This window comes from Elephas maximus, chromosome 6 (assembly GCF_024166365.1).
Source record: "Elephas maximus indicus isolate mEleMax1 chromosome 6, mEleMax1 primary haplotype, whole genome shotgun sequence".
Taxonomy (NCBI): Eukaryota; Metazoa; Chordata; class Mammalia; order Proboscidea; family Elephantidae; genus Elephas; species Elephas maximus.
In genome coordinates this window covers 133,330,257-133,340,663 of record NC_064824.1, presented here as the reverse complement: position 1 = coordinate 133,340,663, position 10,407 = coordinate 133,330,257, and the positions used below count along the sequence as shown (strand labels likewise).

Genomic DNA, 10,407 nt, shown 5'->3' with positions numbered 1-10,407 from the left:
CCAGCCCCAGCCAGTAGGGCTGTGATGTCAACCAGGGCAAGGGACAGGAAACTTTCAGGCCACAAATTATTTGAAGGAGTCGCCATGAGTCGAAAAGACTCCACGGCACCCAACAACAACCATTTGCCCAGATTCTCAGCACCCATGGGCCCTACAAGGAACACCTTCCAAGAATGAAAACAGAAGCTTCATTCTGTTCAGTAAGATACCAATGAGGTATTGTTTGGTTTTATTAGGTATTAAAAAAAAAAAACAAAACTGGTGCCATCGATCAATTCAAGTCAGAAGCAGCCGCGTTATAAAGATTAGGACCTGGACTCCAGACACTGGCCAGCTGGAGGCCCCTGGAGATGGCTCCTGGGACCACTGACCTAATCGTGGGGCCTCGGCCCTCAGACAGGCCCACATCAACTCATCCCAACCTTCAGTGCCTTGTGAACATCCTTCAGGGAAGAGGCCCGCCACCAAGATCATCCCTTCCAGCATCTAACTCTTCTGTCTGCTAGAAAACAGCAATTAGACTATCCCTAAGAAGATGGTGCCAAGTCTCAAGAAAGCAGAGATGGCCCCGGAAGGATCTCAGGTCTGTGCTAACCAGTTAGTTATGCTGGGAGGCAGAACCCAAACCTCAGTGAAGAAAGCCCTTCTCTCTTCAGCTATTCACTGAAAACACGAAGGTAATGAAAGATGTATACGCCACCCTTTGGATAAAAAAAGCAACAAACCAAACCTGTTGCCGTTGAGTCGGTTCCGACTCATGGTGACCCCATGTGTTACAGAGTAGAACTGCTCCCTAGGGCTTTCTTAGCTGTAATCTACAGAAGCAGATCTCCAGGCCTTTCTTCCAAGACACCACTGGGTGGGTTCAAACTGCCAGCCTTTAGGTCAGCAGCTGATTGCAAACCCCTTTCGCCACCCAGGGACCCACCCTTTAGGCCAGGGGCTGCCATCTAAAATGCCCATCTGAGCCAGGACCAGGCAGGTGTCATATATGAATGAAGGGCAGTTGGGGTTTGGAGAATTAATGGCAGCAAACTAGAGATGCGCACCCCATCCTCCACCCAGAAAACTAGATCTTTCTGTGCAATCTTCCAAGTTTTAAATCTTGGCAGAGAATAAAAATGTTTTTAAACACTGCGAAAGTTGCTGCCTTGTAACCTTTGCCTTCAACAAATTCCTAACTTAAAAAAAGCTCCCCCCAATAATAAAACCCTAACCTAATTAAGACAAAGAAAGTAATGGAGGAATAGAAAAATAGAGCAGCTTAAAAAAAAAATACCAGTTTCCCCATTTGGAAACAAAACCAACAGGAATTCACTGAGTTCATTCTTGTGCAGAAGGAAGCCGGCTGGATGCATCTATTGGCGAGACTGCTGGACATTATTAAAATGACGCCTGGTGCCAACTAACCCCAAATAGGACACCATCCTGCCCATCCTCACACTATCGCCATGAGGCAGAGAGGGGACAGGACAAAGCTCCTTAGTATGCAGAAGAAATCCAGGCACCGAGCAGGAAGTGTTGCTCAATATCATAGAGCCCATCTGCCATGGTTTTCTCATTCCACATTTTGGCTCCATCAGAAAGAGCTGAAATACGTCACCGAACTTATGCAGCGCCTTGCAGGGTGCCAGGCAGGCAGCAGGCATGACTTGTGTGTGCTGAGGGTGTCGCGTGTGAATGCATGGCACCAGTGACTTCCTTTAGACGGTGTATCCTGCTAGGGTAAACCAGGAGCTGCCTCTGCCATTCCAAAGGCTCTGGATTTCTCCAGAGGCAGCCAGGAAGATAGGGTGGTGTTCCCTCTGGAAGTGAATGTCATCACCCCTGCCTGACACAGACGCAGGTCAGGGGCTCAGGGTACCTCTGGACGGGTCTGGTTTCACCTTGGATGAGGACTTATGATCTATAGCAAACCCCTAGCCTGTGTGTCCCATGCCCCTAACTTTCCTCTATGTGATGACCTGGGCAGCTCCCAGCATCCTTACGCTCAAAGGGCTTGGCAGAGAAAGTCTGTGTCAACATAAGGAAGCAGGAGGGCCCTTTCTTCTCCCAGGCCTGCGTGGCCGTTTCTGTCCTGGGCCTGAGCACACAGAGCTCCTTGGGCTCCCTGCCCACCCAACTACAACTTGATGGGCCTCCAGGGCAAAGGTGGGGCCTTTACTCTGGCTTGTTCTGAGAGCCAGGTTCCAGAAGCCCAGCTCCACCCTCTGTGGTCTGGGGGGCTCATTCTAGAGTTTGACAGGGAGAAGGGATTGGCTTGTCCAGAGTTTCTCCAAACCCAAAACCAAACCCGCTGCTGTCAAGTTGATTCTGACCCCCAGCGACCCTATAGGACAGAGCAGGACTGCCCCATAGAGTTTCCAAGGCTGTGATCTTTGCAGGAGCAGACTGCCACATCTTTTTCCCAGGGAGTGGCCGGTGCGTTCCAACTGCCAACCTTTCGGTTAGCAGCTGACTGCTTAACTACCATACCATCAGGGCTCCTGTAGTTTCCCCAAGGGGCCTCAATTGGCATTTTGAGCGGAAATAATTCTTTGTTGTGGGGAACTAAACTCAAGGGTACCCCACAGTCGTGGTGACACCCTTTCCCTCACACACATACACACACACACACACCCTCCCTCACAAACACACACACACTCTCTCTGTCTCTCTTTTCCAATGATGTCTGGAGAGCAGCACGGCCCCTGGCTGAGGACAACCACCGGGCTGGTAACCACCTCAAGCTTTTGGGAACAAAAGCCCCAAAGGCTGACTGACGTGCGCAAGGCCACACCCCCAGATATGACAACTTCCTGTCCAGAGTTCCTTCCAGTTGTACTGAAAATGATGGCTGCTCACTTATGTGCCATGGGATCCCATGGCACCTCGGAGCCACCATCTGTCTCAACGGCACAGAGCAAGCAAACACTAAGTGGGGAGCAGGTCCCCGGGGGAGAAGTTTTCGGAGGTCCTGCTCAGCTTAGTCCATGAATGTGGCAGACCCTTGGCAGACAGAGCATTTGTAGTTACCGCCATCCCAAGGTCAACATGGAGCTCAGAGGAGTTTAACATTGCGCAGTCTGTAGGGGCAGAGCTGGGGGCAGCCCAGGAGCCAGCCTTCATCTTGAGTCTCCAGAGGACTCTGCGAGAGTGTGGACTCCATCACAGAGTCTGGTCTTTGTTCCGGCATCCTCGCAGTCTCCGTTGGGAAATACGGACGTCAGTGCCAGCTCCTCCTCAGGGTCCCGGAAGATATCTGGAACACAGGAGAGGGAGTCACAAGTCAGAAGATAAAGTACATGACTGAGAAAGCTAGGAACGGAAGGCAGGAAGTCGGCCCCAGTAAAAATCTACTTCAAAGACAAAACAAAATACATATCAAAACCTTAAAACCCTTTGACCCAGCAATTCCACTTCTAGGATTTTATCTGGGAATCATTAGCAGAACTGTGCAGCCATCTTGGTGCCAGCCTATGGATGAAACCAACACTGAGGATGGCCCAGCAGGGCAGGCAAGAGCCTGGGTCCTTGGTGGGGTCACTGAGCCCCTGCATCAACCCCCGCTGAAGCTGACACCACCTCTGGCCTGTCTTTTAGGTGAGATAATAAATTCCCTGGCTGTTTAGGCTAGCTTGAGTCATGGTTTCTTTATTTGCAGCTGAAAGCACCCTAACTGATTCAAAGTCCAACAAGGCAGTTGGTTGAATAAACTGTGGCTCCCCGTATGATGGGATTCAGGCATGATGTATATAATTCCACAGAACTACACACACACAAATGAGTACAAGTAAAACTGGGGAAATCCCGGTAAGATCCATGGGTTGTGGATTGTATCAATGTCAATATCCTGGTTGAGATTTTACACTACAGTGTTATACTATAGTGTTGCAAGATGTTGCCATTGGGGGAAACTAGGCATGTGTACATGAGGTTGCTTTGTATTACTTCTCACAACGGCATACAAATCTACAGTTACCTAAACAAAAAAGAAATAAAAGCTGCAGACATATAATTATTGACGTGGAATGACAATTATATAACTGATGAAGACAGCAGTCTACAACACTATAATATGTATATCCGTGTAATATTCCCTGTTTATTATATATATATACACCACATATATAGGCCATAAATGCAACTTGCATTGTAATAAATTTATCTCTATACGAGGTCAAATAATTGGGTATATGCAACAGAAAGGGAAGTTATCCAAGATTTGTGTAAAATTGTTCGTGACTCTTGCTTTATTTATTATCATTTTTTCAGTTTCCAGATACATCCAAAAGGATGATGGAGAGGCTGAAAGTTATCATTTTTGCAATTAAATATTTATTTGTTTTCCTTTTTTGTATTTTTTGAACTTTCAACTGTGGTCAGTGGAATTCTAAGATGGCCCCCAAGAGCTCTGCCCCCAGTGTACACACCCCATACAATTGCCTCCCCTTGAATGTGGACAAGACCTGTGGATATAATGGGGATAGTTGTTGTTGTTGGGTGCCGTTGAATCAGTTTCAACTCACAGCAACCCCATGTGACAGAGTAGAACTGCCCCATAGGGTTTTCTTGGTTGTAATCTTTATGAGAGCAGATTGCCAGGTCTTCTGTGGAGCCACTGGGTGGGTTTGAACTGCCAGCCTTTCAGTTAGCAGCCAAGCACTTAACTGTCATGCCACCAGAGATTAGGGGATGTTACTCCTGTGATCACCTCACATTAGGTAAGTCTCCTTCTTAGTAGACTGGAAAGAGAGATTCTCCTGCTGGCCTTGAAGAAGTGAGCTGCATGCTTGGAGAGGGCCTGTGAGGGGCCCACATGGCAAGGAGCTGCAGGAGCCACTTAAATCTGAGAGCGGCCCAGCTGACAGCCAGCAAGAAATAAAAAGCAGAGGCTGCATCCCTACAGCAGCAAAGACATGAAATCTGCCCAGAACCATGTGAGTTTGCCAGGGGACTCCAAGCTCCAGAAAGCAAATCAGCACAGCTGACACCTTGACTGGGCCTGTGAGACCCTGAGCAGAGAAACAGCTACCCTGTGCCCAGACCCCAGACCCACAGCCACTGTGAGATAATTAACATGTATTGTCTCAAGCCATTGAGTTTGTGGTCATTCGTTACACAGCAATAGCAAGCTAAAGTATCTATCAACTAATGATTTTTTAAAGTCACGGATAAAATAAGTTTATTTTAAAACACGGTGCATTGTTTCCATCACAAAGCTATACTTTTCTGTACACTGGGGCTGGAGATCATGGCCATTTAGCTGGTTACGACCTGCTCCCCTGAGTACTTCTGTCTCCACCACCAACAGCTTTAACACCCACCCAAGTGCTTGTGTGGATGCCTCAGAGCTGTCTTCCCCTTCCCGCTCTCCTCATCTCCATTTGGTGGCCTGATGATTTGACCCTGGAAATGTCTCCGGGATGACTTTCCTCATCGCCATCCCAACAGTGCTTGGTCTGGTCCAGGCTGCCTGCCATCTCTCCCCACTGGGCTCTGCCTCTGGCCTCTCCCTGCCTCTACTGCCCAGTCACCCCCTAAACACACCCACCATCTCGTCACCCCTGCACAGAACTCACCAGCCTGGGCCCACATTACTGACAGCCTTCTGTCCAGGGGCCCGGTGGGCCAACTCTCCGGCCTCGGCCTTACCCTTCTGCTATACCTCATCCCTGGCACTCTCGGCTGGTGACCTTTTTCTGAGCATGACTCTCCAAAACCCTCCTGCCTCAATTTCCCACCAGTGAAAATCCCTCTGTCTCCAGATCAAAGGTCACTTCCTCCCTGATATTATCTGGACCCTCAGGGGGAGACTTAACTGTGTTTTTGCTCAATGCACCCCAACATGCCCTGTGTCATAGCCCTTCCCACACAGGCTCATTAGCCAGAGATTGCCCAGGGCAAGAGCCCAGTCTGGCAGCCTGTGTGCCCTCCACCTGGTGGTGTGGTACTGCTCAGGTCCATGCACTACGGATGTCAGTCCAGTTCTGTCCCTAGGATCCCCATTTTGACAGTACCACTCCCATAATTCCAAGCACTCGCCCATGGGGTCCAGGAAGCCGGGAAGTAAGACACTCACCCTGAGCTGGGTCGTTGGAGGAGGCGTCAGCCCTGTCTTTCCTCCGGCTCCACGGACCCCAGGAAAAGCAGGCCAGCAGTCCTGGGAGGCCCGGTCTCTCTCCGGCTCCCTCACCTACGAAAAACACAAAGCCCCACAAGCAAGATCAGCTGGTTCTGGCCAGACACGACTGAGTGATTTTCTGCTCAGCAAACCAAGCACTTCAACTGTCAACTGCCCTGGTTTCAGCCCTCTGATTGAAAAACAAAGATTCTGATTTGCAAAAGTGGGTGTGCTTTTGTACTTAAAAAGCAAATCAGAAACTACTATTTTGTGTGTGTGTATATATATATATATATATACACACACACACACACACATATATATCATCTCACTGCATCCTCACAAAAACCCCAAGATGTTTGCTTCATGGTGGGGTTACTACAGCAACAAAAATGGCATGGGATCAATTATAATGACAGCACCAGAGAAAGATATTTGTCATGGATTGAATTATGTCTCCCCAAAAATGTGTGTATCAACTTGGTTAGGCCATGATTCCTAATATTCTGTAGTTGTCCTCTATTTTGTGATTGTAATTCTATGTTAAAAACGATTAAGGTGGGAGTGTAACACCACACTTACTCAGGTCACATCCCTGATCCAATGTAAAGGGAGTTTCCCTGGGGTGTGGCCTGCACCACCTTTTCTCTCTCAAGAGATAAAAAGGAAAGAGAAGCACGCAGAGTTGGGGGCCTCATACCACCAAGAAAGCAGTGCCAGGAGCAGAGCGTGTCCTTGCACCTTAGGTCCCTGCATGCAGAAGCTCCTAGTCCAGGGGAAGACTGATGAGAAAGCCGAAAGAGAGAGAAAGCCTTCCCCTGGAGCTGACACCCTGAATTTGGACTTTTACCCTACTTTACCTGGAAGAAATAAATGTCTGTTTGTTAAAGCCATCCACTTGTGGTATTTCTGTGATAGCAGCACTAGATGACTAAGACCATACTCCAAGAGTAGTAATTAACCCCCTGGTTTTCAGTTCAAACTATTTCCTAACAAGTATAAAAGAAAAATATAGATGTAATCTTTTTGATAATCACAAATAGAACAATTACAAGTTGATCCTAGTTTCCTCATTAACCACTTTGGTTATCTGGAGATCACCTGATATCCTCCAACTATTTGGAATAGAGTCAGCAGGAACTAAATTAAAAACAACAACAAAAAACACTCCAGGCAGCCAAAACACACCAGAAAATCCTTGTTCATAATCTTGATTCAGGACCTGCATTTGGACCCAATTTTAATAAGACTGGATCCTTGGGTTTTCAATGCAAAGCAGTTGGGTTATTGTTGTTAGGTGCTGCCGACTCGATTTCCACTCACAGCAACCCCAGGAGACAGAGTAAAACTGCCCCATAGGGTTTCCTAGGCTGTAATCTTTCGGCGAGCAGATCACCAGGTCTTTGTCCCAGAGAGCCGCTGAGTGGGTTTGAACCGCCAACCTTTGGTTAGCATTTAAGTGCTTAACCGTGGTGCCACCAGGGCTCCTTGTAGTAGTAGTAGTAGGGTTAGGTGCCATAAATGGGGTAAAGGGACACTTGAAAGAGGCAAGCAACCTAAAAGTATAAGAACCACCATCAGGCTGCAAGGAAAGAGACGGGAAAACTTTTAAAACACAAACATACCACAAGCAAAAGGCTAGCAACATGAAACCATTTGGTGTAAGGGTAATGGTGCTAATCACTGTAAAAGCAGCGAAGAAATCCGAAAATTTTATTGTGTTCAGTATGTTTTTATGAAAGCAGAAAAGAGTTTAACACCGTAGAGAATGATTTCCTTGCAAAATGTTAAAATTTCAAAAGTGTGTTTAAAAGGAGGCTTCGTCAAACTAAGGATTCATTCACACACTGCAGATGCCAGGCAGGGGTCAGGGAATGGGAAGACAGTGATTAAATTGATTAAAGGGAACAATGACAGCACTGCATGGTAAGGACTTAGAGAGCAGAAGTGCAAGGGGGAAGGGTCCGGGAAGGCTTGCTGGAAGAGGCAGCCCAGTTGGGAAGGACGAGATGGGTTGGCTAGGTGAAGAGGGGGCCAGAGCAAGCTTGGCTTTGGGGAACTGAGAGTCATTTCTCTGGAACAGGTGAGGGCTGGTAACAGACAAGGCACTGGCTCATTAGGGTCTTGAATGTTTTGTTTCCATGATGTCAGGTGAGCAAAAGGGGTATCAACAATCAGAGTAACAGTCCCTCTAGGGACAATTCCCAGTGCTTTCAGAATGCTGGCCCTTGGGCTTCAAAGCGAGCTGGATTCCCTGAGGCCTAAACAGACAGGGCTTTTAGGGAGGCGGAGGAAGGTTAGGACCAGTTCTGAAGTTGAGAGGGACCCAGCCCTCACCCAAGCAGGCCAGGCTAGCTTTGGGACATTTGTGATGTCGTAAGTACTCCCAGCTAGGAAAGCACCTTTTTTCCCTTCCCCCCCAAGTCTGGTATCTCGGTTGCTGATTAACACACCGACGGCCCCCCAGGCACAACACAGCCACTGTTTGCATTAACCTTTTTGCAGAAGCGTTGGCAGAGCCTGGAGGAAAGCCTGGAGGGCTTGGGGGGCTGCTGGCGCTCCAGGGGGGTGCAGGGAGCTGGAAGTGCAAAGAAAACTTCCCGCATCTTCCAGTTTTGCAAGATCCAGATATACTCAATGCCCACATTTTAGTCCTAGGACCCTGGAGAGTTCTGTAAAACCTCGAGTCCCAGCATGGATGACATTCTGACCCCACAGCTGATGGCTGCGGGAGGGCAGGAGAAGACCCTCACTTTCCTTGCAACACTTTAGGAGAGGGTGCAGGGAAAAGGCGGCAGCAGCAGGCCTGAGGGCCACAGGGAATCACACAGGGGGTGGGCAGTAGAGTGGAAGAGTTAGAAAATTCTGTGCTCAGTCGCTCACCCCCTTCCCCCATAACTTCCGCTGCCTTCTTCTTATGACCCCGCGAGGCTCTCACACAGCGCTAGAGTTCCCTGACCCCAAGCTGTGCAGCGTCCTAGAAGTTCCCGGCACCACCAACCGCCTAATCCCACTTCTGCCCCCTCCCCCAACCTTGCAACTTTTGTGCAACCCAAGGCCTTTCCATCCCTTTCCCTTTCTTCCCCTCTTCTGTATCGTTGGTCCGCCCAGTCCAAGCCTTCTCTCCACCAGCTTCCCCCTGCGCGTGTCCCCCTCTGCTTCCGGGGCTCCCTGCATCTCCTGTGCACTCCAATTCTTCCAGGACAGAACCAACCTCTGGGCCCAGGGTCCACTCCGCTCCAGGTGCGAGGCCCTGTGCTAGGCATCTCCCCTCTCCCGATCTCAGTTTATTCCCGTGCACCAGGAGGGAGGCCGGTCCAAAGAGGTTCAACCTGGGGGACCCCCCCCCCACCCTCCTCCGCCCGCTCCCCTGCCCGGTTCCCTCCGCAGCCTCACCTAGTTGCCCGGGCCCAGCGGCTTGCAGGGCCCTGCAGGCAGCCGCCTGGACAGCCAGGCTGGAGGCCGGGCGGCCGGGGCAGTAGGCGGCCGCCTGCACTGGGCCCCCAGTCTGACGGCCGAACACTGCGCGCAGCAGCGCCTCCAGCAGCCGCAGCGCCGGCGCCACCGCATCCTCCGGCCAGGCCTCGGCCACCAGCACCCCTACTAGCGCCGCGCCGGCCGGCCGCCGACCGCGCACGTCCCGCAGCATCTCGCGCAGGCGGCGCCGCGGCCCCCGGGCGGCCAGCGACGCGGCGCGGCACAGCACGAAGACCAGCGGCGAGCGGATGGCGCGGGCGGCCGGCCCGGGCGTGCCCCGTGCCACCGGCGCCCCGCGCGCCGTCCCCGGCTCCGCGCCCGCGGCGCTGCCGGGATTGGCCCGCGCCGGCTCGGACGGGAACAGGGCGCGCGCGAAGTCCCGCAGCTGCGCGCGGCTGGGCTCGCGCTCCCACAGCTCGCCTACCAGCAGCACCTGCCCGCGGCCCCCGGCCGCCTCCACCAGCGCCTGGAAGGGCGGCTCGGCAGGGCGCACGGGCTGACCCGCCAGCGCCTCCAGCTCGCTCTCCATGCCGCCTCCCTCTGCTGTGTGAGGCCCGCTGCCCGCCTCCCGGGACGCCCGACCCGGAGGACACGCCCCCAGGGCCGCGCTGGCCAGACCCCGGCCGCCGCTCGGGTCCTCAGCGCATCGCCCCGAGCCCTCCAAGGGTGGCTTCTCTCGCTGGCCCAGTGGCCGACGAGACGCGGAGAAACTGAGCCAGTCTTCGTTCAATCAATATTGAGAACGTATTAGGTGCCGAGGTCCCTGGGTGGTGCAAACTATTTGCGCTCAGCTGCTAACCTAAAGGTTGGCCGTTCCAACCCACCCA

General features: G+C 51.5%; 1 protein-coding gene across 1 annotated transcript; it reads right to left on the bottom strand.

Moving 5' to 3' along the window:
• Window positions 1-288: 288 nt before the first annotated feature.
• On the bottom strand, window positions 289-10,109 carry C6H2orf72 (chromosome 6 C2orf72 homolog). Its single transcript, XM_049888440.1, has 3 exons — window positions 9,500-10,109; window positions 6,062-6,175; window positions 289-3,241 (listed from the first exon to the last, which is right to left on the bottom strand). Exons 1-3 carry the CDS (start codon window positions 10,107-10,109, stop codon window positions 3,105-3,107), a joined length of 861 nt encoding a protein of 286 aa, XP_049744397.1. The 3' UTR covers window positions 289-3,104.
• Window positions 10,110-10,407: the final 298 nt, after the last annotated feature.